The sequence below is a fragment of the Emydura macquarii genome, unplaced genomic scaffold (assembly GCF_026122565.2).
Source record: "Emydura macquarii macquarii isolate MOO-44397 ecotype Brisbane River unplaced genomic scaffold, CSIRO-AGI_Emac_v2 contig_1254, whole genome shotgun sequence".
Lineage (NCBI taxonomy): Eukaryota > Metazoa > Chordata > Testudines > Chelidae > Emydura > Emydura macquarii.
In genome coordinates this window covers 3,223,542-3,251,093 of record NW_027131391.1, presented here as the reverse complement: position 1 = coordinate 3,251,093, position 27,552 = coordinate 3,223,542, and the positions used below count along the sequence as shown (strand labels likewise).

The following is a 27,552-nucleotide window of genomic DNA, read 5'->3' as shown; positions in this document are numbered from 1 at the left end:
GAGACCCTACAAATAGCAGCTATGTGCTATTTGAAGAGCCCACCTTCAGATTCTCCCTTGAGCTCCAGCAAGGAGCATCCTTCCTTACTCCTCTCATCCCAACAAGGAACTGACTTGCTCACCCCCTGCAGCTCCTTTTATCTTAGCCTGCTGTGCTCTGATTGGCTGCTTCCCTGCAGCCTTTCAAGGCAGACCTGGAGGACCCACCTTCACTGGTACTTTTCTGGGGCAGGGTGTGGGAGAACTGCTAAGCGTCCAGCAGAGGGCCTCAAATGGCCCAATACATCGCATCACAGTCAGATTCTCAGTAAATTAAGGCCCGTTTATGCCACTTTGGCAATGTAAAGGGGTCTTAAACTGTGTAAGGTGGAAGTAAAATTATATTTACATCCACTTTCAGGCCCTTTTACACTTCCAAAGTGATCACAGAATCATAGAGTTTATGGCCAGAAGGGACCACTACATCATGTAGTCTGACCTCCTGTGTGTTACAGGCCACCAACACCTGCACGCTAAACCCAAAAACCAAAATTAGATTAAGTATTAGAGCCATGGTGTGAAAGAGCCTCAGTGTAAATACAACGAGAGTCCTGTAGCACTTTAAAGACTAACAAATTTCTGCAGGCTTTTGTGGGCTGCAACCCACTTCATCAAATGCATGAAATAGAAATCAGATAGGAGGTATATCTATACATCCAAGGATAAGAGACAACAATGGGGAGGGTAGGTGTAAACAAAGTCCATTCAGTTAGAGTAGATGAGGCCTATTCACAACCATTGATTAGAAGGTGAGAATGTGTGTAAATGAATATCTGACCCCGCCTCTCCACTCTACTTCACCAGTTTTACACTTGTGCTGCTCCATTGACTACAGTGGTATTAAACTGGCACAGTACTGGTGCAATGTAATGGAGAGGCCCCAAAGTTTCTCTTAATTCCTTGTAACTGAGTAGCCTAATCCCTGTTTTCATGGTCAATTTAGTGAAATGTTAAAAAGAATAACATCTAACTAAATCTTTCGTCTTCTGTTCTGCCAGATGTTCCTTTGCACTGAACCGCTTAGAGACCATTTACTAAATTGTCTCAGTAATAGCTTAACTAAATATTAAATTGCATTTGTGTACGCCTTGCAGTAGGTACTGTACAGTTTTCTGAAATATTTCCTTGGAACCTTCTAGAATTCTTTAATTTGAATGTCAAACTAAGAAAAAATAAACATTTTTTTGCAATTAAAACAGCAAGCATTTGTACACACAAAGATTTTTTTACTCCTGGTATGGTTTAGTTACAGCCTGCTGCAAATAAATGCTGACAAATTACCACTGTCAACCCCAGTGGAATACAGATTACACAAGTGTTTACAACAAGGACTGCAGACTTTGAAAAACATTCTCTAGACAACAATAGCTGAATTAAAGCAAGCAGCAATAAGGAAGATGGACACTGATAGAAGAAGCAGATCATTTCTTAGGTTAAACCTAGGCAAATTTGTGTACTCTGAACTGCTGAGACATTTTATCAGTGTAATATATGTTAAAAGCAAAAAATTACATTCTTGCAACATTAGGCTGAAATTGTAATTGCACAAAAGTCAAGAAATTCAGACCTAAATTTCCCACAGAAAATTTTACTCTTCTCTTTGCACATGCATATTGCAATGTAATTAGAACTTAAGAACAGCCATACTGGGTCAGACCAATGGTCCATCTAGCCCAATATCCTGTGTTCTAACAGTGGCCAATGCCAGGTGCTTCAGAGGGAATGAACAGAACAGGGAATCATCCAGTGATCCATCCTGTTGCCCATCCCCGGCTTCTGGCAAACAGCAATTAGAATGTTAAATTTCACAAAAGCATGATGGTTTTACATAGTTCTAAATCTTATCCCAGAATAGTTTCAGAATTCCATGCTAGTTATGGAAGGCAATATCGGAGTTCTGTTTTAACCAGTCATCCTTCTTACATTCTCCCTGTCTTCTCTGAACTCCTTCTGTGATTATTGTGCTTATTCAGATCCTAGTGAAATTTTACCTCATAAACTAGGTAACAAAATACATCATAAATAATTCATAAAACAAAACAAAATAAATACTGTGTTTATCTAGGCTGAATAGACCACTTCAGAATAAGGCATGACTTGCTTTCGCCATAAATGTATTGTTAGCTACTATTCAACTGCACTAGATTGACTGTTTGTTTGCATTGTTCATTGCTAATCTTCAATGGGATTGTCACTTTGAGGTCATATTAAAGTTCTTTTGATGATAACCCGCCGCAGGTCAGTTTTGCTTCTTGACGTTTGGGATGCAGCTACATGGAGCTCATTTCATGTTGTTCTGTATTACTTACCTTTAGACATGTCTGCAACACAATATCCACCATAACAATTGGCACTAAAAGAATCATTATTAATCTCTGCACAGAAGTCTATGACTGATTGGACATGGAGAGTGAACTCCCCTCATTTTCCTAGAGGTGATATCTTTAGAATTGGGATGAGAAATGTTGTATGGGCAGTGCTGGAAGTGCATAATCCCTTTTCTATATGGTTATCTATTTTGTGGATAGGTTTGGAATTTCATTTGAGAGGGCTGGCAATTTTACACTTTTCACAAACCCTAAATTCACTTAAAATGAATCTGTATATGTTAGGATTGGAAGAACAGTTCTCTGAATGATTCAGAGAAAATTTGAACCAGTTAAATACAGAAGTAAGATTGGGTTTATACACCCATCCATCTGCGAAGTAAGGACCAGGGCTAATGAGTATACAAAGCAGCAGGAACTGCTCTAATTGGATCTGATTACAGCTATTATAATAGCTGTTTTCTTAACAGAGAGGGATGGCTGAGGGGATGACCCAACACAGGCTTGGTTGAAACAAGCTGGCCCAGTGATGGTATTACTATTTAAGATTGTCTGCAGTTTTGTTGTAGCTGTGTCGGTCCCAGGATATTAGAGAGACTAGGTGAGTGAAGTTGCATCTTTTATTGGACCAACTTCTGTTGGTAAGAGAGACCAGCTTTCGGAGAAAAAGAACTTTGTGTAAGCTTGAAAGCTCGTCTCTCTCACCAACAGACGTTGGTCCAGTAAAGGACCACTCACCGATTTTGTTCATTAAAATTGGGCTGTCCTAAGTCATTTATTATAAGTGTTATTTTTACTAGTTAATTAGATTGAAGGAGGTCTTGTCTTAGCCTATCAGCTGATACTTCCAACAGGTGTCTTAGAAACTCTGCAATGGACCCACCTAGAAATATTTAAGTTCTGATAAGATTTTTCTTTAGAAATATGTTAACAAAGTTCAAAAGGTTCCCTCACATTTAATGGGTATTGTAATAGCAAGCTTGTGAGTCTGTAATTTCTGAGAGCTTTCACATGAACTTTGTACTAGAATGTCAGTCTAGAAGGTACCAGGATGTCAGTCCTGGAGAGGATACTCTTTACCATATTATACAGGACTGGTATAGCACAAGCTAGTATATGGAAGCAGCAGGCTTCCATCAACAACCCTGTTACTATGCTACAAACCTGACCTGGAGAGAGACACTGAGATATTTTAGGCACAGTAAAAACCAAAAAAGCCAAACTTATTCCAGAATATACAGAGAAATCAAAAAAGGTTGTCTTTCCAAACATTTTGCTTCTGCTGCACAGCATGCTACAAGCATTATGACAACATTCGCACATTAATAATGTGTTATGATCTAATGGTGAGGGCAAAGGGGTGTGAATCAAGAAGATGTTGATTCTAGGTATTGGCTGAGCCACTAACTCTTTATGCGACCTTGTGCAAATCACTTGACTACTTTTCACCTCTGTCAAGAAAACTTGAATTGGGACTGGAAACTAGATGATGCATCTGAACTCAGCTCTCCTGTATAAATATATCTTTTTAAATTGGCATGGATGGCACAGTGTATATGATGATATGTCTGTTGTGACTGAAGGCCAAGAGGACTTTTTTTTACTAGGATGGAGTTTCTCCTACTACTTTATTTAAATTAAGTAAGGTTATTTCACTTTAAATCTTTTACCATTAGTATTTTATTGATAGTAGGAACAGTCTTTTAAAATCGTATGTGGATGTATTTGATTGATAAATTTAGTAATACTTAGCTTTTATGTGATATTTGTATGTAAACAAACATTAACTAGTTAATCTTCACAACACCCTTCTGAGGTAGATAAGGCAAGTATTATTATCCCCATCAGTACATTGGGGAAACTGAGTCAGGGAGGTGAAATGAATTGCTAAGGCCATACAAAGAGTAATTGGTAGAGCCAAGATTGACACTCAGCTGTCTGGGATTCTAAATCCTTTGCTTGTTCTTCTAAACCAGTGGTTCTCCACCAGGGATATGCATACCCCTGGGGGTACGCAGAGGTCTTCCAGGGGGTACATCAATTCATTTAGCCATTTGCCTAATTTTACAACAGGCTACATAAAAAGCAGTAGTGAAGTCAGTACAGACTAAAATTTCATACAGATAATGACAAGTTTATACTGCTCTGTATACTATGTACTGAAATGTAAATACAATATTTATATTCCAGTTGATTTATTTTATAATTATATAGTAAAAATGAGAAGCTAAGCAATTTCTCAGTAATAGTGTGCTGTGACACTTTTTTGTATTTTTGTCTGATTTTATAAACAAGTTTTTAAGTGAGGGGTTTTTAAGTTTTTATGTGAGGGGAAACTTGGGGTACACAAGACAAATCAAACTCCTGAAAAGTCTGGAAAGGTTGACAGCCACTGTTTTAGACCTCACTGGTGTCTCTGTCTGATTTTTTTTAACTTTCTACTAAATCAAGCTCCTAGAAAAGCCTTCCTAGATCAACTAATCCACCTCTGGATTGTTTTCTACAAAAAATTAAATATTTTCCTAGTCTTCTTTTAACTGAAACCGTTTCTCAGTTTCCTGCACTGTATTATAGTAAACAAAATCCTGATTGCATCAAATATTTATTTGTGGGCTTGTCTGTATGAATATTTGGTTTGCAGCAAGGTAGGGTGCAAATCTAGCCTGCACTAGTGTGCCATGATCTAACTGTTTGTGTGCACCCTGCTCATGCATGTTAATAGCCTGCTAATATGCTTTGATCTAGTCCTGTTTCAGAAGTTTGATTCACAGTTCCATGCAAAAGTGGCTTTATGAAATTTCAAATACGTCAGTGTAAAATAATTCAGTACACCAAAATTTCTTTAAAATTGAAATTAGGACAGGACAATGGGGATCGGTAAGGTTAAATCATGCAAAATAAATTGGTGAAGAATTTCACACACTAACTTTTTTTTAAACGAGAATTTCAGTTTTGCCTAAGTCTAGTCAAAAGGTCTCAATACACCGTGAGAAGTCTGCATAGTCACTGTCACATGTGGGGAACTTCACTTAAAATCCAAATTTTCTGGGAACAATAGTCTCAATACATGCGCAAGTAATACTTTTTTCCCCAACCAGTGTCATTCAACGCAGTGCAACCTTTACTAGGTGTTCCCAGTTGAGATCCTGGAAAAACATCTTCATACTCAACGGGTTCCAATGGCAACAAAAGTTGGGGAGCCACATATTTCATAGATTAGCAGGTGAATTACGATACATGAGATAAAATGGCCATGGAGAAGTTACTGAGAAATGGAATTTTTAAAATGGACTTATTTTATCTAATGCTTTCTAAAATCTACGGTAGACAAATAACCAATAGCTACAACCATTTTCAGCTGTTACTGAGAATTTATATAATAAACATAACCTCTGATTATCAAGCGATGTTATGTCTGTTAACAGAATGATTCTGTGCAGTGCTTTCTCCAATATATGTTGTAAGCGTTGAAATATCTTGATCCCTGTTATGTGCATTTTTAATACAAAAATGTGCCAACTACTATATAGTCTTTCCCACTTGTCTTGATAATTTGCATGATGTTATTTTATAGAAACAATGATGGTAAAAGAAGCAAAGAAATTAAACTAATAGCTCTAATTAAATAAATACTTGAGATAGGAACCTGCTGAATGGATTTATACCTATGGTAGATAACTACATTGTGACATGGGGCCAAAGTCATGTGCTAGAATACTTATATAGCAACTGCAGCATGACAGAAAGAAGTAGATGAGAAAGTAATAAGAAGGGAGGGAAATACAAGAAAGGGGGGAAAAACTAATGTGTAAGCCATTACAATAGCTACCTTGCAACTTCAATTAAAGCAGTTTGACAAGCAGAGGAGCAAGTGATTAAGTAATATGGTGAGTGGGTGAATACAAATGCTATTCAGTGATTTGTGTGTGCTGTCTTCATGACAAAAGAGGAATATTTGGTAGTAGTCTTAATTGGGCATTAATTGATCTATCTTGGCATATTTGCAGTGAGTTGTGTCTGTGGTCTTACAATTTGTTTGCATTAAAAGGTATAATGAAAAAAACCAAGAGTAAGTTATCGTTAGTAGTGGTCACAGTGACATAGCACATTAATATGAATTTTTAAACTCTCTCAGAAATGTTTGAAGAGCCATTGCTGGATTGGATTTAACCACATTCACCAGAGCTTTAATATTCTTGTTAAGTCATCAAGATATAGTCAAAATAATGTCAAGTCCTGTAATTTTCACCTCACACCTACTCACAAACTTACAAAAATACACTCTCTCATGCACAAAAATATGATATTTTCCCTTAAGTACCCATCCTGGCACAAAGGAGAATCACGATAGGGAAGAGAAATTGCTCATACTAGCAACAAGTGTCAATCACTAATATTTCTCCTTGCTCTATCACAGATGCACTTAAAGTACTATTAAGGCTTCCTGATGATTGCTGTAGTTAGGGTGTTCCAAATGATTGGTTATGCCAGGTCATTTTAAAGGGAATTCAGTCAATTCTAAAACAGCATGTTTCCTAAAGCCCCATGTCAAAATGCACTGAGAAGCTTGCTTTTCTTATGAAGAAAGGAACGGACAAACCCGCTGAGGAGTCTGTAGAGGATGATCTGTTCTCTTTATTTTCAGATTCTCAACTTCTCTTTTTTTAGTGGGAACAGAACATGAGTCCCCACAAAGTAGCTCTGACTAACCTGACCAAATATTTCCCCAGTGTACAATTCAATGGACGGAGCACAATAGGGCAGTAGTGACGAAGTCATTGTCCTTAAGTGTTCAGATACGTTTAGTGCATTGAGCAAAGAATTATGTTTTCATTTCTGCAGTAGGAAATCTTCTATACTTTTTTTAGAAAGACTAAACAAACTCAAGCTCAGAGACTTTGAAATGGCAATCATCTCTGACAGAGAGAGATCCCTTCTTATTGCTTTGTTCCTATGACATCCATAAATGTGATCCAAAAATAATGTTCAGTAATCCACAGTTGGGGAGAATGTACTATTTGAGAACTAAAGATTTTGAGTTCTTTATAACTAATCATAAATAATAAAAAGATACAAGAACACATACAAAAAAATTAAAGTATTCCAAGACTGTACCTGTAAATCCATAAAGACATGTAGCTATAAATCACCCATGCTGCCCAACTCAGCCAGAAAAAGTGTACAAGTTCACTAGAAACACTGTCATAGATTTACATAAAATATTTAGAAATGAGTGACTTTATTTAAATGAGCCACATTGAAAATATTTTCTTCAGAAAAAAGAGAGAATGAGAGGGCAGCAAGATTAGCAGTGATAGAAGCTGGGAACAGAATCTGATGGACTGTGTCATAAAGATGTTTTGAAAATGTATACAGTAACTGTTGAGGCAAAAAATATTGTTTGCTTCCACTATCAGTGGAGTTGTTCTGATTAGTGGTCTGCCTAGTTAATGCTAGCTGTTTTCACTCAGTGCCTAACACAAGGCTCTCCTGTTGAAAGGAAATGTCATGTTAATTTGTGGAGAAAATTGAGTGGATTTGCATTGAATTGTCAGAAACTAGAGCAAATTTTTGGAGGGTACAAATGGTTAGTCTTCTCTGGTTGGGTTTAGGTACATGAAGCTCACTGAAATACTAGAGTTGTTGGTAATACTTTGCAGCAGGACCTGTACTTGGGGCCTATGCCTTATCTGGGTGGTGAAGACCCTATGTTGATGAAAATTGTCAGTTTCTTCTTTAAAGTGGGCAGATGGCTGACTTATCTAAAGGAAGCTGCTGTATGCACAAAAAAAATCTCTTTAAATTGACAATCTGGCCAACAAGTCTAGTATCTAATCAGCCATTTTTTGGTTAAGGTTATTGAGAAGATTGTTGTGATACAACTCTGGGTAACTAAAGAATTCATATCTCCTTGGCAGCCTGGGTAGAGATGGGTACAGCAGGGAGATTGCATGGATGGCTTTGTTAGATAATGGAGCATATCAGTTGGTGCTGCCATGTTCTTTTCAATATTGAATGAAATAGGGGCATACTCAGTGTTAGTACAATTAGTTTAAAATGCACTACCAGACCAAATGATAGTGGTATTGGTCTGTCTCCAGCTGATAAGGCTTTTAAGAGTTTTTTGTGATAAACTGGGTTGTTTCCCTTCTTATAGATTCTGTGCGATTAACTCATTCAACCTTTCAAATAATAAAGCTGAGATCTTCATTTTAGCAGACACATAAGTAATCCCAGGACACACATCTGAGGAAGAGCTCTATGTAGCTCAAAGCTTCTCTCTGTCACCAACAGAAGTTGTCCCAATAAAAGATATTATCTCACTCACCTTGTCTCTCTAATATCCTGAAACTGACATGGCTACAAGAACACTGCATACATTCATTTTGACTGTTTCAATTCTGGCCATTAAGGATGGGGAAAAAAGCTGCAAGTTTTGAATGCCATTGGATATTTTATCATAAGCAAACATTGTATGGATGACATTAGAAAGGGTTCATGCATATTTTAATGATGAAGTACATAATTCATTTGTTGGTTTGATATAGGAGATGGGGAAATGTGAGGTAACTGATCCTTAGGAAAAATCCATTCTCCAAATTGATTAATGTAAATTTTGAATGGACTGAGGAAGAGGGATTTGGAGGGGATTTTGGAAGTATTGATGTTCACAAAACAATATCATCTGCATATAACTAATATTGTTCTCATCTTTCTTTATTTGTATACCTTCAGTGGCAGCCAATTTCTTATGTATCACTAGGCATTCAAAAGATTAATAAAAGAGGAGAGGAAAGAGGACACAACCCTGTCTCTTTCCAAATGAAAGACAGGGAAAGGAATTCCATTTGTCAGTACAGATGCAAAAGACAATATTGTAAAAGTCTTCAACCCAATTAAGGAAAATTGAACCAAAATCAAATTTTCTTAGTACTGTCATAAGAAATGGCCGTTCCACTCTATCAAATTTCTTATCTGGATCTAGGGAAAAGACTTTTGAAGTGATACTTGTTAAATGGGTTTGGCAATTTAGGTGAAATGTTTTTCTTGTGTTATCAGTAGCAAGCCTGCCTGTCACAAAATACGATTGATATTTGCGAATAGTTGAGAGAATTACACTATTTAGGCAATTTACTAGACTTTTAGTGATTTACTTTATAGTCCTATATTCACAAGCATCATACTTACATTGGAAATCTCAACAATTATGATAGTCTTTACTACTTTAATTCTGAAGGTAAAGATGGTCCTCCTCTCACAAAACATTATCCCCTTTTGGATAGTTTCATCTGTGACTTTAAATAAAATAGGGAATATCTGTTCACATCTTTTATAAAAGTCTGTTGGATAGCCAGCTGATCCTGGTGCTTTGCCAGGGATTAGATTTTGTATAGCTTTTTCAATCTCATGTATCCAAGTAGAGTTATCTATTAACCATCTTTGATCTGCTGAACAGTGTTAAAGAAAAAGCCTTCACCAACGAGGATTTAAACCAGTTATTTCAGCAATGAATTGAATGAGGGTGAAAATTACACTTCCATTTCACTGACATCCCTCAGATGCCTGTTTCTAAATCTTTATACTACCCTTCACACTGTAGGTGGCTCAAGCAGTGTACTCACTTCTTTGTGTATGAATAGAGCTGATCAGAAGATGTCCATGAAAACAAAATTTAAAAGATAAACTAGAAAAAAATCTTCAGAACTTTCATGAAGTTTTTTCTATTCTCTGACCAGTTGTAGTTAGAAGTGATCATCTGTTGACCCTTTTTAGAGGTAATTCTGGGCAGGTCCATCAGTTGAAGTGATGTTTCCCTAAATATGAAAAAGACACTACTCAGACATAGTGAAAAATCTGTGACCCTGTATACCTTTGAAGCACTGAATGCAAGTAATCACAGATTGTGCATGTTTTTCAGGATATCCAGGTGTGTTAGTAGGTTAGCATGAACTTGTGGCATGTGGTATCAGAACTAAGTGGGACAGAAAGGACCACACTGGTGTCAGTAAAACAAAGACAAGGGAAGATTGAGGGTGTTATGTAGAGGATTCCAAAATTACAAGCAGATGAAACAGTGTAAAGATGACAACATGTCATCACATATCAACAACAGCTAGGAGCTGACAGATTTAAGATACAAGCCCAAAAGGGAAGAATCTCTACCAATTTATGAACTATTCAAACTCTTTATTTGCAAAATGGCATATTAAACTTCTGCAACTTTATTATGTTTCCTAGTATTGAACAAAATGGTCCCCTGTGAATCTGTTTCATCATGCGGTATTAGTTGAAGAAAACTAAGTGACAAACAGTTGGCAGTTTAATCTTTAACTGTATTCCACTGGTTTTTTTTTATGCTTTAAATTAGAAGCTGGATATTTCTCCTTTAAAAGACTCCTTTAAAGACTCCTGCAGGGAGAACTGTAGAAGTCAATCTTCACTCAAAAAGCTCTGGCACTACTAATGCATATTTCATGTCTGAACTGACAGCTACACTAACATCAGCACTTCCTATTTCTTTTAGTCCTTGGGGACAAGGAGCAGTCATTGGGTATTTTTTAAATAGAAAACTGGTTATTTTTGCGATTGAAATGGTGACATGGGCAACTACTAGAAGATCTCAAATGGCTGGAATTTGTTTGGTTCGGTTTTTAGAGGGTTTTGTTGGGTTTTTTGGTATGATCTTTCTTGAGTTAATTTGTGAGTCTATCCCAAACCAGCTGTAATGTATGTAGATACCAAGGATTTCAATATTCAGGGATATAGATATGTTGGCATTCATTTAGTGTAAATGTTTACTACAAAATTTAGTGAAGTGGAGAAAAAAACCAGAGTGGAGTTAAGAAGTGAGGAAAAGAAAGAAGAGAGAATATCAGGCAATGCTAACTGGAAAGGTGAAATGTTTATCTGTCTGTATTAGTTTTCGCTGTAGTTAATACTTCATAATGTCAGTTGCTTGGAAACCAGTGTTCTGTGGCCTCTTGCTGCTTGGCAGAAATCACTCTAATTGGCATGCTTCTAGCACTGTCATTGCTGGCAGTTTGCAGAATTCTTTTTCCCAGAAGAAAAAATTTCCTTTTACATGAATGATGGCTCACATTAATTAGACAGCAGTCATGGGCAAAGACATCTATTTAAGTATATGGCTGTATGAATCATTATCTCTATCATCAGTCACTGGAAAAACTGCTATTGTGCGTTCCCATCAACATTTCTGCCTTTCCAGGTTGTTCACTTCTAAATTTACTGTTTTCCCCCCATGGTAGAATGTGTGTGTATGTGTATGAAATTTTATAAGTTTGTTGCTTATTAGATTTTACTGTCTATCTAAACACGTCACAATTAATCCCATGCAACCTGACTCTAAGTGACACCCACATTTCCTTGCAGAAGATTTGAGTAGCTTTTAGCACTTACAATGGTTTTCTGTTTTTAGGTAGTAGAATGCTACTGTTCCATGCATATCTGCCTTTATGTAGAGAGGCAAATGGCTAAAGTATGAGGCTTATCTTCTACTTTCACTTGAAGATCTTGGACCACTAGTCTATGCAGATGCTACTCTAACAACCTTAATTGGAATTTCCCCATCTTAAACAAGCAGCAAATTTGCCCTTTTATAACACAGAATCACATTGAACCTTCTGGAGGGCCCAGAAAACTTGAGGTTTATGTTGCAAAATTTTTTACTAATAGTTTCCTCAAAGAGGAGGGGAGAGGAGTTTGAGATGTGACTTTGAGGTGTGATTCAGTTCCACTAGTGTCAGCCCCATGGATCTTGGAGTGCTACACTGAACTCTTCTCTCAGCACTGCTCTGGAGCGATCTCCTAACCTGGTAGCATAGCTTTCTAAAACACTAGAATTGGTAGCCCCAGCATGCTTGTACCCTACTTCCTTACCACAAAACATTAACTTCTGCATGGAAAACTAGCAGACATACCATCAGATAGGAAGCAGTGCATCCCAGTTTTGGAGAGGGGCCTTCATGTGCTTCTAGGCATGGTGGGGGAACAAGCTGTGGTGATTTGGGGGCTTTTCCTTTGCATTGTGCTTTTAATTGTTCTATGCCTTACAGTGTGGGTAGAAAAGGTCCCCAACTAAAGACAAATCATGTCTATTGTGTGTGTTTGTATCTACGTTTACCGAGTCAAATTGCTGTGATTCTCAACATTGCAATGCCTCTTTTTCTCAGAGAGAGAGAGATTTTGCTTTATGCAGCAATAAAAAAGAGCATTTCCTGTATTTTAATGTCATTGAGTTTTATGAAAAACATTATGAAATATCTCTAAGTGCGTAATAATACATCAATACCTGCACCCACAAACATCTGTTATAATAGCCATGTTATATTGTCGGTTCAGAATCTTTATTTTTTCTACTGGTTCCTTATAGTCTTGCCCCAGTTACTGTTGGGAAGCCTCCTAATACAAAAAGAGAAATTGTTGGGTGTGTCAATTGGTTATTTTATGATAAAGACTCCCCTTGATAACATACAGGGGATAATACATCTTTAATGTAGGTCTGGTTTTAGGTTTGTTTTAACAAACACATATGGAGCACAAAATATTGTACTCAAAGAAAAGGATGTGCAAGAGAACAAAAAAAAAAAAAAAGAGTGCAAATGGGAATCTGCATCTGAAATAATGTTTCAGATTGCAAGTCCTTCAGCTACACAAGACTGTTGTCAATATGGCGCAGTACCACTTAATAAGTTAGTGTGGTAAATAAAGTATATTCCAGTCCTGATGAGGGGTCTCTGGTCTATTATCTGAACCTCCTCATTATCCAAATTCCTTCCTTGTCCCCCCAGCATGAGATACATGCTGCATAGAGCATGTATCCCATGCTGGGGGACAAGGAAGCTATTCAGATAATGCGGAGGTTTGGATAACAGGGCTTTTGGATAAATGGGAGTATACTGTAATATGTAATGACAGTGAATTTACAGGCTTCTGTGGATTATTAACTACATTTAATAAATGTTAATGTAATTATCATGTACCCTACACTGTACTTTAGAAGATAAAATAACTTAGGTTTAGCCTTTAATAACATGGTATTTACTGTGTAATTACCTACCCAGTACATGTTATTTACCATGTTCCTGATTCTCCACTGCCTTGCACTTTTGTGTGGTCATTCACACCTATGCATTATGAGTTTAAAATGCTTCCAAATCAGAATTTTCCATTCACTTACATCAGGGATAGCATTTTAGATGGACTTTGCTCTCTGTAGGCCTAATTCTCATTTACTGTAAGGCCACTGTACACTGTTCTGGCAGTGAAATGGGGGCTTTAAAGTACTCACTGAAAGGCACCTTTCCAGTGCTAGATGGTGTAAAGCAGCTGCTGTTAAATGAAAATTAGACCCAGTTTTGACAAATGTAAATGGTTATACAAGATGTAAGGCAGTTAAGAATATAATTTAAATAATCAGCAATTACTACAGTATCAATAATAGGTATGGGACAGATCCTCAGTGTATCTCCATTGACCTCTGTAGGGCCATGCTGATTTACAGTAAATGAGAATCTGGCCTAGATATAATTTTGTGTGTGCTTGGTAAATAAGAATAATACATTGTACTTGTGTAACAGCTTTTATCCCAGGGTCTGTACAGACATTAACTGTACACAACAGCTGTACAGACATTAACTACTTAATCCTCCCAACAGCCTGTCAGGTAGGTAAGGGACATGCAGAGCCCTGGTCTACACTACAGAGTTAGGTTGATGTTAGGCAGCTTAAATCAACCTAACTCTGTAAGCATCTACACTAAAATGTAGCTCCTGTTCATGTAACTTGCCCACTACTCCGAATTAATTCCACCTCCGCGAGAGGCGTAGCACTTAGGTGGATGTAGTTAGGTCAACATGGTGTCAGTGTAGACACTGCATTGCTTACATCAACTGTTGCGGCCTTTCAGAAGCCATCCCACAATGCTCCACTCTGACATTTAAATCGGCGCAAGCACTCCTGGTGAGGACACACACGGCCGACACAAGAAGCATGGACATGCAAAAGGATTTAATTACTGTGGTGGCTGTACATCAACATAACTGAGGTTGACTTAATTTTGTAGTATAAACTTGCACAGAGATTATTTCAACTATAGAAATGCAGCAATCTCTCTAGTGAAATTTGATATCTGTATAATATCCATAGAACCCTATATAACAATTTGGGACAGGAAATGAAAAAAAATACTGTGTCCAATTGAAACTGCAGTGAAGAAACCAAAATTTAATTAACTGAACTGAAATTTGACGAGGACACAGAGGTTAACACTTCTACAAAAATTGCCGTAAGATCTTGAATGACTACAGGCAATCAGAATTTCAGTTTCATTATCTATCTGAAAGATAGCAGTTTTTGCAGCACAGCACCCCTAAATCCATGCAAGGGCATTGATGGCATACTAAGTCAAAATGAAGAGGGACGGCCACCTGCTGGAACACCATTTCCTGCACTTTAGGTATTCCTTCAAATTCTCCAACCCAAGTATTGATCTGCCTTGTCCCTTATTTTCAGAGATCTGATGGGATCACAGCCCAGCATGGTATGGTTTGCAGGTGATTTAAGTGTTCATTTAAAATATTTCAATTGATTTTATTTTTAATCCATAGATTTACAGTTTGACATATTCAGAATGTTGTACTATATATTATTTAGTTTCCATTTACTCTAGTTTCAAAGCTATCATATTCTGAGTTTTCTGTTTTTAAAAAAAAAATGTAGTATTTCATGACTTTTTCTGTTACAAAGAACCTGGTCAAAAGGAAGCTAAGTGGCAATGTAGGTTACGGCACTGGCTTTTCACCTCAGAAGACCTAGGTTTGTATTCAATCTGTCACAATTGCAAGGAGTCTGGCAGTCCCAATATAACATTTACATCACAAAATCCTCTACGCAATTTGGAAATTGGCAGAATGCCAGGAAAGGCCCTTCACTGGATTAGTAGGGAGTTGCTGCAGATAAGGATTGAGGTGCTTTAGTGAAATATATGAAACTGCTGTGCTGTGAACAGCTTTCAAATAAATGCCACCTGTTTTATTTGTTTTTTGAATTGGCTCTAAGCCGCTGCAAAGGGCTAAATTCTTTCTTTATAGTGCCTAGGGACAGGAACATATTTACTATTAGCTATAATCATATAGGAGCCTATTGACAGCTCCCATGACCAAATAAATAACTGATATGTACACGGCTAGTTTTGTTAGGAGGCAGAATAACATGCGCCCAGACAAATACGCGCTTTTCTCTTGGCTCATAATTTGTAGTCATCAGGACTCGGAGGTAACATTAGACCTAAGGTGACAGAGCCTCAGCTGGTGTAAATAGGCCTAGTTCAGTGGCAGTCAAGAGAGCAACACCAATTTACACTACCTGAGGGAGGATCTAGCCACTTGTGTACAGTTGGTGTGCCTTGTTCCTTGTGTAAATTACTTATAATGGTACTTGATTACATACTGTAGATGTGAGGATGGTAGTGAACTCGGTAGAATGTGATATACAGGGCCAAATACGTCCCTGGTGTAACTCCACTCAAGTTACTTAAATTGGCCCAGTGTATTTAAATAAAATGTAAATATGTTGGTAAATTTGTGGTTTGGTTTGACATTGATAACAAAGTTTTTAGCATCATTGTGTTAGCTTCTTAATGTGATCCTAACACCAGATTTATGATCAAGAGAAACAAATTAATGGATTCCTTCAGTTTTGTCTGAAGCATTCCTATACAAAGAAATGCATCAAGAATCTTTAATCCTGGAGGTAAAAACTTGACTCATTAATACCTTTATGGTGCTGCATTACAATTAACTGATGACACAGAGACCATAAAGGATTTAAAGAGTAATTTAATAAGCATGGAGTAGTACTAAGCACTGAAAATATGCTCAGAATCAATTTGCTATATATACAGTATGCTACTAGGTCATTCTTTTGTGCATGTGGTTGACCTTTATCTATAATAATTTATGCCTGTCAAGAAAACTGAAGAATGCTATTGCAAATTATTAGCACTCAAGAAACTCTTTTAATTTTCATGCTGACAAAGGTATTAACTTACCAAAAATAATACACGTCTTTTTGTCTGAAAGGCAGTTGAAAATCTGTTGTGACTACAGTTGACTGAAGCTCAATTACTGTAATAAATGTATTCCAAATTTCATCTCGATTGCATTTGCATTTTAATGAATGATTCTCAGCTACTTGTCAATTTGGCAGCCAGGCTAAATTTATTAAGTTATTGTATAAACAGGGCATTCTGATGCTAGCATTTAGCAGAAGTATTTGCTGTGCCATTGCTGCAATATACTGTAAATTTGCATCATAGAAATATATTTCAATTACCTATATACAGTCCAAGTTAGGATTTGTTTACTTTTTTCTCCACACCAAAAATCCGTAGACTTCTAAGATCTTTCTTGTCTTGCCCAAGAATGTGCTTCTCTGGAATTGTGAATTTTTTGTTTGTCTAGCACATGTTGTATAGCTTTGTACACCTTTGCTGTGTTTTTTCACTAACCTGATTTATTTATTTGTTGCTACTTGGAAATTGGATGAAATTCATTAAGTGGAATAATTCTTTGTAGAGAACTCCACTTTGCAAGAGCGGGGCTTCAATTCTAAAGTCATACACAAAGAAGTGTTTTTACCATTGGGTGTAGCCACATGGTCCTGTGGACTTGCCAAGAGGATCACTGATTTTGGCATACAAAATTTAAAAAGCCCTTTAAGTCAGGTAAATATCAGAAAATTGTACCTAAACCTACACCACTTCTATATTTCTGTCCCTTATATTGCTGATTATGGTAGGTGTTTATGTGTAAAAGAAATTTTCTATTTTATAAATCTTTTTTCCCCATCTATTATCTTTGATTCATTTAATAATCTTACTATCTAGTCTTTATGGCTTCATAATCTATAGCCACAATAATGCTTCTACAAGTAGAAGAAATAGTATGAAGGAAGGAAAAACATCTTTTTATACAAAAATATCTTGATAATCAATAGTAATGACAGGAAAAATCTATAGAAAAATCACATGAGAATGAAGCAATAGTTTGCTATGTTGTTTAAAAAATACTAAATGTGTAAAGAGATATTGCTTATGCAAAAACCTTGAAGAACAATTTAGCCAGCCTGACTTTATTCCAAAATCCTTGTGATCTTATAAAGCACACAGTATCTCTTAAGAGGGCCCTGGCTTTCTGAAAGCAGCACTTTTGTTTTGTTCCTGAGCCAGTACAGCTAGGTCTAGCAGAGAGGTTATCTTCTGTCAGAACTAGAGAGGTAGAGTGACTGGCATTTGCAATTGCTGGGCTCAAAAATAGCAAATTGTTATTCTCCACAAATGATTGTCCTAAAGCTCACAGGTGGGAAGGGGGTGGGAGCAATTCACCGGGAGTACCAGTGAACTAAACACTTGCTGTTTGCTACCTATATAACCTTTGGGTATTTTAAGGCATCTCTAATAAGAAAAGAGTGTGTGATTCCTTTTCAGTAAAATGAACAAGGCCCAGCTTCAGCATGGATCTGTGTTAAAAGGTTAGGTATGGTCTGACGACCCTTCTCCAAAACTCAGAAACACATTAATTTAGGAGGATACGTTCTATGCCAGGATATAAACCATCCTGTCTGACTTGGATCAGCTGCCACTTTCTAGTGACACATTTTAATCAAAGGCTGCAGAGTAATCTATTATGCCATATCCATTTCACTGCCTTGGTGCACTGTCTCTTTTCTGTTCCCGCTATCATCCTACAGGGAGTGCATTATGGTTTCTTTTTTTTTTTTCTCCTTACTGTAATGCCCTTGCCTGTTGCTCCAAGTCACTGACAGGCTTCACTGACAGCTTTCCTGTTACTGACAATGAAGCTCAGTGGCAGCAAGTGGAATTTAGCAGCTAACAGGTGGCTTCAGGGCAATACTTGTCAGCTTGTGACAATCAGGCTAAGGTAGAGAGTGGCATGGTGGCTAACAAGATGCTATAAACTATAGTTAAACAAGGTTATTTAACCTGAGGAGAGAACAAAGCCAGGAGGAGCTTTGCAGACTCTGAAATACTGGGAATGATCTAATGGGACTGAAGAATTGCTCAGGTTTTTTTGGTTGGTGATATTCCTTCATCATCATGGTGCAGAAGAAAATATTTAATTTAGCTGATATTCAGTAAATTTCAATTACCCCATATAAATTAGAGAGGAATATGCAACCTTCTGTTGATACTTATGTCCTTGAACTATAGCTAAATCAGTCATCAGCCTGAAATTGTAGCATCTCGCCTGCATCTGAAGTACATTGACCAATGCATCCACTTTTCCGGGGAAGCTTCTGTTTTAGAACAGATCCCTATTTTGAGAATTATTAGCTCATCCACTATTTCTTAAACCAGATCGCCACTGTATGTACCTTAAGGGTCTGATTGCCCACTCTCTGTATGCCAGTCTAACTCTATTAACTTAAAAGAAAATCACACTCGGTGGAAAATCATGCTCAGATAGTTCAGTGTGAGATGGGACATTGAAAAAGAAGCCTCCCAAATGAACTGCCCTCTCCAGTGCAAGTCACTGGTGTACTTGGGGAAAATGGATTATGTTGTTGGTGGGAGCTGAAGGAAAAAAAAGTAGGCTGTGAAACTCATTCCCATAGGGTGTCATTTAGGTCCGAAACTTAGCAAGATTCAAAGAGACTGGACGTGTATGGATAACAAGAATATATAAAATAATAATAATAAATAATTTTTAAGACGTTTTGGAAGGGATATAAAACGTGTTTCAGGACTTAAAGCAATCTCTTTTAGGGGTTGGGAGGAGACTTCCCCGATGTGCAGGTTATTCCATAACTGTGTACTACAAGGTCCTACACAATGAAGCACTTAGTACTGGCCACTGTCAGAATCTAGATACTGGACTAGATTGACCATGTGATCCAGTAAGGCAAATATGTTCCTATGAAATGAAAGAGAGGGGGAATTCTTCAGCTCTCTGTTTATTTATATTACTAGAGTCCCTGGGTGCTAATGTTTGAAAAGGTCTCTGTCTGTGTGGTACCATGTGATTCATGGCCTTTACCTTCTCCTACAATATGGGTGTATTCTACATTATATCCTGGCTAGTTCTGGGGCTCAACAACAAAAGGACATTTGCTATTTCCCGGTTGTGGTTCTTTTATTTCCTAGAGATTTCACATCTTCTTGTATTGCTGACAAACAGTAAGGCCAGCTTGATTTTTCCCCTTTGGCCCCCTTCTCCACCTTACGCATGCACGTTTGGAGATGCATTCATTCGTGAACAGCTGAGAAAATGTTGCTTGGTTCCCTTGGGTTACCACTGAGATGCAAGATCTTAGAGGTCTGGAAAAGGCCATATTTGAGCTTTTACTGTATAAAAAAAAATCATTCATTTCAACTGACATTTTGGGCCATCTCAGAGTTTTAATTTTTAACAGTTCTCACAAAATTTGCTACTGTTGAGAAATGAGAGTATGTCTGCCTCTCTCTGGTGTATTTATTTCTGATTTATGGGATCATTTTTCAAACCTGCCTGTTTGACCAGCCAAATATACAAGTGTCTAGACTCTCCTCAATGCCAACATGTAACTCCTAACAAGAATTAAAGGAAGAGAAATTTCCCTCAGACAGAAGACATTAAAACATCAGTGGGTTTACCTGGTTTCATCTATACAGTTTATGGGTTTTGGTTTTCTTTTACATTCTGATATCCCATCATTTATTGGCAGGCATTTGATCAATTCAGTGAAGCAGGGTCGGGGGTATTTCCACACTCTTCAGAAAGAAACGCTGGAGAGGAAAAATGCACTGAAATCAGCACTGCAAAAAGAAAAGGCCAGATGGCGAACTGAGTGGCAGCCACCCAGATACTCATCAGATGAGGAAGACTCTGATGAAGAACTAACTGAGTAAGTGGGTTTTCTAGCATTTTGGTGACTTGAGAATCAATGGTTTTGAAAGAGGCAGTTTCAGAATTAAACTCATTCTCACTGCTGTCAATATCTGGGCATGTGATTCAATCTTGCAAGATTAATCCCTCTTCATATGAGACCTTTCTTGACTCCATATGCAGACCCCAAATTTCAAACTTTGACACTTAAATTAGGGCAAGAAATTCTGCATTCTGAGCCCTCTGATTGGCACTTATGTGCCTTAAGAGGATAATCAGCCACCTATGTGCTGACTTCAACATCAAAATATGAAATTGGGAGCCTTAAAATAGGTGCCTCAGGTGGAATAGTGCCTCTCATATGAAACAGAAACTTGATGTGCTTTAACGTTCAGTTAATAGAATGGAAACTTGATTAATGAATGTGGAACAAAAATGCTTGAGAAACCGTACAAAATGAGGAGAAGGCCTGGAGGGGAGGAGAGTTGATGGGTGGAGGGGTGGCTTAAGAGCCAGCTGAAAAGAGCTGGCTGTGAAGAGAAGAGGATGGAGCACTATAGGAGGCCTGCAATGCTTTTCTCTCTAAATTGTCCCACCTAAGAGTTGTTCCTGCCATGCCACAAAAGAGGAACACAGAGACTAAGGGCCAGATTTGTACAGCTATTTAGGCCTCTAAAGATGCAGATAGGTGCCTAGTGGAATTTTCAGAAGTATCTAGATTGAAATCCATGGAAATGAGGTACGTAGGCACTTGTGAAGATTTGGGGACCTGAAAATTTGGGGACCTAAATATCTTTAACGTCAAACTTCCCATTGCATTGCTGCTGTTAGCTGAGATTGTAGTTAGTAATAATTATGCTTCCTCCACTGAGACTTGCTAAGCACTGGACCATTCCTCCTCTCAGAATCTGTTTTGTTTCTTCAATAATACTGTATTTGTTTCTAATACTCATTTCTAGCAATGCAGGAATTGAACAGATAAAGTGTTGAATTTTAAGTCTGCATCCAAACAATGAGATTTTTACTTTTCTCTCATACCCCTAGCCCCATGCCCAACCCCAATATCTCTATGCAGTTTCTATTTGGTCTGGACTTCAATATCCTCTAACTAGATCTGCTACTCTGAAGTTTTATGTTGTCAAATACTATGTAGATATTCCTGCTCCACTTAGGGACTAAGAATTACAAAATCTCAAAGGATGCTGTAGCCTGCCATCTCCAAGTGGAGGCAGACAAGTGGCACAGGAAGGGTGAATGTAAGGGAGCCGCTTGCTGGAAGCCACAGCAAATCTCAGAGGTGGTTTAGGACTTTGGAAACCTGGGTTTCAAATGCCTGCTTCACCACAGACTCCTTATGTGACCTTGGGCAAGTCAATTAGGACCAGATTTGTTAAAGTATTTTAAAAGTGGTTTCATCAGCATAGCTTTATTTTGCTCTTTGGACCAGTAAAAGCTAATTGGAAACTTGGTTACTGAGCTGCTCTCTCCCAGTATGTGTGGGATGGGACAAGAATGCACACTGCAGCTAGTGAAAGAAATGCGCTCTCTTGGCAGGCCTTTGTTTCTACATGCCAACTGTCCAATGTAATTTATGCAGAGGCAGGATCCCTGCGAGCAGGTATTAGTTCCATCCTTGTCATGTTATTCGTGTTTGCTTGTATGCTGTGGCAGGCAGTTAAAAAGCTGTTTTCAGTCTGTGTGGGAAATAGGGATCATTATCTGTTGTGGATACCTTATTTCACTGCTGGCTGTAGCAGTGCTGAATTTAAAAATTGGGAACTCAGGGAAGGTAAGAAGGATGCTAAAGCAGTTTAAAGACTGCTTTGGTGGGGACCACTTTGGCTCTTGACGCTAGATTTTATCTGTTGAAAGTCTTCATAAGGATTTTTATATACAATTTAAAATACAGCATTTTACTATAGCTTCTACTGAGAACAATGAAAATCTCAGCTTAAACTATTGAATATACTGTATTTTTTCATGTTTTATTACTTGATTAATTTGCACATTGGAGAACCACACTATTGCTCAAGCAAACCTTAAAACAGAAGCTTTTAAGTTATAGAGACAAAAAGGCTGTAAGAAGCCATCATGATGTTCCAAACTTATTCTTTCTTAATTACTTACCTCCACAATTCTTTTAATTAACAAATCAAAAGATGATTTTGCTGGCTGTGGGCACTAAGAACTCTGCCTGTGACAGGAAAATCCAAGTTGTGTTCTTTCTGCCTCTGACATACCAGAAATGAATGTTCTACAATCAGAATTTATCAGACAGTTCTATGATTGGTGTATGAGGAAAAGTAGTGTCTAATGATATTTGATAGTTGTCTTGGGTTTATAGTTCAAAGAGGAATACATTTTTTTTTTCTCTCAAATAAGACTTAAAGACCAACTGGGGCAGATATTTTGGGCCTAATTCTCTACTTCATTACATCAGTTTTATGCCAGAGTATTCCACTGAAGCCACTGGAGATGCACAAGTGTAAAAACAGTGAAAGGAGTGTAGAATCAGGACCAATGAGATAAGAAGGTGCCTTTTGTATAATCACTTTTCTCACCATGGGACGGGGTGTGTTTAAATTGGCTTAAATGAGCTATAGATGAGCAGCCATAACCAGTCTTTCAGCATCTTTCTGACTGTTGACAGTGGATTGATGTGTTAAATTTAATCTTGTGAGGCTTCTAACTATAATAAATACAATCAACTACAGTAGTTTATTTTACACAGATTGTGCTCCTTAGTCAGTAAGACCTAATAAAGATATTATTTTAGAGCGCCTTAAATGGTGACACGCTCTGTAGCAGTATTTATCTGAGAGTGTCCTGTTGTAGTGGAGATCTGGAAAACTGTATATAAGATTAAGATTAACTTGATTCCTATGGCACCTGAGTATAGAGGGATCTGCATATAAAACAAATTAACAGTAAATCTCCAATTTAGGAATGACCAGAGATATGTCAGTAAATGGGAAATAGCAGATATTCAATTGTTGGATTTCACAGCTCCAAAGAAGTTCTGTCATAAAGTCACATCAGCAAGGACCTATTAGAGCACATAATTTATTCCCATGTCAATGCAGGAATGTTTCTTATATTTCTCCAGTGTAATGCTTAAGTTACCCACTTGGGGGTAATTTAGTTGAAAGCATATATAAATATAGTTACATTATTGTATGTTTAGAGAAATAGTGCAGATTTTTGGAACCCTAAAAATGTACTTAACATAAAAGCTTAGTTCTGATAAACTATTTACAAGTATGTTCTAGATCATTTGATGCACCCAAGCCTTCTTTCCAGTTGTGTATATTTTCCTGGTTTTCCATCTACAGATTCAGTTGAAAAAGTGAAATAGTGATAATTATAGCTAGTTTTTGTTGTTTTTTGTTTAGAAAGAGCAAGTAGCTTGGTGCAAGAAAAGATTATAAACAGTTAGTCTTGTACATTTTATATCACTTATTGTAAGTGCTGTGGTGATAGGACTTTGTTTTGGTTGTTACATACACTGCAGCATATAATTATGTTCTTGACTATTTTAATGCATCAACAATTAGAAAGACGCCACCAGCACCCTCCTAGAAATCAGTAGAGAGAGGAAAAACACCCTTCCTCTTATCAGTTAGGAGTGCATAACTTATGAGGAACTCCGAAATGTGGAGGGTTGTAACGGTTTCTATTGTGGCAGTCAGACTTTCTTTAAGACTCATGGAGAAGAAGAAAAGAGTCTAATTTGGGGAAGCATGAAAATGTGCTCTTTTGCACAATGCAACCTGTGGTTGACATGGCCATGGTCACTTTGGATCAGCATAAATTGCTAGTGTATAATTTACTTTTGACTGCTGTGGGTGAAAGAGTCCATTTCCAAAGGTGTGATGCACAACAGACTACCTCTACATTTGACTGCAAGACTCTTCAGTTGTGACAGTCCGAGGTAAATTCCATTAGGCTGCAGTCTGGATCCCTTCTGTAGTATCAAATGTGGTAGGCAGAGCTGAATAGTCACGGATTTCTTCATTTCTGAATTAGCTAAAGAACACTGAGATAAGTGATCGTTCATTTTGTGTAACAGTGGGTACCTAGGCAATATATGAGTCACTTAACTCAATGTTGAGATGAATGTTGCCATGCTAATATTGTATCTGCTATCACGGTTGCTGCTTTGCCTTAGGAAAATTGTAGCAGTGGAGTGCCAGGAGCACACATTTTTTCTTTTGATTCCAACTACACGCGTCTTATAATTAGTAGCAGGGGGCTCACCCTAAAGTTCTGTTTCATATTCATGAAGAGAACCTTTTTCCAGAAGTATATTCAGTCATCTACAAGGGCTCTGTTCTCAAAATTCTGCATCTACTTTTAAGAATTCTGACTCTGACCTTACCTGCCAGCTATACTCATGTGGGCAATATCGTTTCAGATTTACACCAATGTATCATATTACTGATTGCAGTACACACTGTTGTCTGTTCATTGTGGATTCAGTTTAATCTTATGCATAACTATGTCCTTGGAGTGTTCTGCTAAGTAGCGCCTGTGAAAAAGCAAACTTATATCACAGCCTTATGCTCTTGATATTTTTCCCTTCTCCTGCTCTTCGCTCTTTGTCCTGTTCCACTATCACTCTGTTATTTAATGCAGTGATGAATGCTGGAAAACCTACCTCATTTATTCATCTCTTCGTTACTCCTCCTGTACTGCACACACACTTCTTCACATAGTCTTATTAACTGTCAGTTTTAAAAGCTTGCTTCACCTGCCCTAAGTCTAACAAGGCAGACAAGCTTTGGGATACAGCGGTTCCTGTTTTATTTTTCTTGGTATATCCTTGGAACACTATACAAGAGGTAGTGTTGTCTTGTCCCAGGATGATAATCTACCCAAGGAATTTCCAGCCAGGAGGAACTACCTCCTATTTCAGCCAAGTCCATAGTCTTGCTGTCCTTGGAAAACCCATTTTTACACTGAAATGACACCAAGTATGCATGTATAGTCAAATCCACAAGCTCACTATTCAGAGCTGGCAAGCAGCAGCATTCTCTAAAACAGAAGTCCTAAAGAGTAAATTGTGAAAATAAAATTTCTTATGGCAACTCCAACTTCCTAATAAGTGACAGTGCATAAACCAAAGGTTTCACTCAGGTTCTCATACTGTGCTCATGGCCTTGTGTATGAGGTTTTCCAGTTACATATCTCTGTGATTGACATTTGTCACATAGGATGCCTTCTCCATTCCTCTCCGCTTCCCAGAAATAAACTTGTGTATGGATTTTGTTGTTATGAAATGCTGTGTGCTTTTATTTGTGAAGGCAAAGTAGAAGAAGTGCACTTGGAATGGAAAGTGATGTGATTTGAAGTGATTCTTAGGGTTTGTCTACACAAACAATTTGTTCACAGCAAGCTACAGTGTGACTCCCCACCACACTATCCTGACATGGTCTAACTGTCCCTGTGGATCCTGCTGATGCACATAATAGTTTGTTAATATGCTTTGATCTAGTTGTTCTTAAAATGGGACTAAATCAAAGTGCATTAACATGTCGTTAATGTGCATCAGCAGGGTCTACATGGGTAGTTAGTCCATGGTAAACTAGTGAGGGGGAGGCTGACATACCATCTTGCCACAAAGTAAATGTTCATGTAGACAAACCCTTAGTTTCTGTGGGAGCAAATTCTGCAATCTTGGACTGTCCCTTGACAAAACTCTGTTTCCTGCATGAATTGACTTTATAATAGCTAGTTCCATTGTGCCAGGGAAGCAGAGATGATGACAGCAGTCTTGATCCCAGAATGAAAAGCAATCTTTTAAGTATACGGAGTTCAGATTATTACGACCTTTGAAGATGAGGACCAAGAACTTGAATTTGTCATGCTGTTGTATGGGGAGTCAATATAGTGAGTAGAGGAAAGTTTTGATGAGCTTGCAGAAACCCACATTGCTGCAGAGTCATGCTTGCTACATTCTGTACTGGTTATAGTTTCCTTAGGGCTGAAACTTTCATACCCAGATAGATTACATTGTTATAGTCCAGCCAGGAGGCTATGAAAACAAAACTGGCCTTGGTTAACAAAGACGTGACACAGAATCCTAGCAAGCTATCGATGGTAAAAGGAGTTCCTTGTGGATGCTGCTCTGTGCAAGTTCAGTTCAGGGAGGAGTCCAAGAGGATTTTCAAAAGTAACTTCTTCTGGGTATGCATTTTCAGTCAGTGGAGACTGCCCATAACTGCAAACTCTTTGGTGTTTTCTTCTGCTGATCAACATGACCTCCGTTTTTGCTGGGATTTAGACTCCAAAAACTTCTCTTCATCTATGAGCTGGTATTACTCAAGCACTAGGTGAGATGGCTAACAGTAATTTTGTGTCTTGTGTGGGATAGATAGATGTATGTATCATGCATATAGTTGACTTGTGAGCTTGTAACATCCCACCAGGTTTACTGGGCCTGATTCTCCACCATCTAGCTTATTATGTAACTATTTATTTACATTTGTGCAAAGTGGGTGTAAAATGCTACTATTCGGATTTAGTAGCATTGTATACCCACTTTGCACAATTGTAAATGGCTACTGCTCAATTTGTTTGTTACATCGGACTACATAAGAGTCAAATTTTCAAATGAGTGCCAATTTGATCTCTAGTATTGTTGTGCATGCAGTACATTGTCATGAAAAATGGTGTGCAGAATTTAGAGGCAACTTTTGAAACTTCAGCCCTTAATATGACTGAGACAACCCTACCAGGAGCCAACATGCTAGTAAGAGGTCTGATTCTCTACTGCATTACACTACTTTTACATCTATGTAATTCCACTAAGTCAATGGAGTTATACTTGCATAAACCCAGTGTAATGGAAGGTAGAATCAGTTTCAAAAACTTTTTTCTCAACAACACGGTAAAGAAAATATTTATAACCCTAGATGCCCAAAAGAGCATTAGTTCACTATAAATGCCTAAGTCAGAGTTCAGTAGTAGCAATCAAAGTTTTGACAGATCAGAACAGACCATACTATTTTTAAAAGAAGGGAAGAGGAAGGATGGACGTGGGTAATATAAATAAGGCTAGGCACTCACAGTTGTTCCCTACATACTGTGTCTTCCACTTCTAATGTTTATCTTTGTCTCCTCCCTTAGTTTCTTTTTAACAGAAGGTCCCCTGCTGAGGAAGAAAGCAAAGAAGAAAAAGAAGACTGTCATACAACCTTTCATCCCTGTCTACAACAGTCTTTTGGTTCCACAGCCACCTGCATCACATGCGTATGTTCTAAGGCAAATCTAGGATGCACCCA

General features: G+C 37.8%; 1 protein-coding gene across 6 annotated transcripts in view; it reads left to right on the top strand.

Moving 5' to 3' along the window:
* Positions 1-27,552, top strand: part of CCDC60 (coiled-coil domain containing 60) — a 138,696-nt gene that overhangs the window by 80,843 nt on the left and 30,301 nt on the right. For all 6 annotated transcript variants that reach the window (XR_010920230.1, XR_010920231.1, XM_067550288.1 and 3 more), the window contains 2 exons: positions 20,109-20,288; positions 27,398-27,520. Coding sequence is in view for 4 of the 6 variants with exons in the window: in XM_067550288.1 (XP_067406389.1) it covers positions 20,109-20,288; positions 27,398-27,520 (303 nt within the window). In the remaining 2 variants the exon portion in view is untranslated. The remainder of the gene's footprint in view (positions 1-20,108; positions 20,289-27,397; positions 27,521-27,552) is intronic.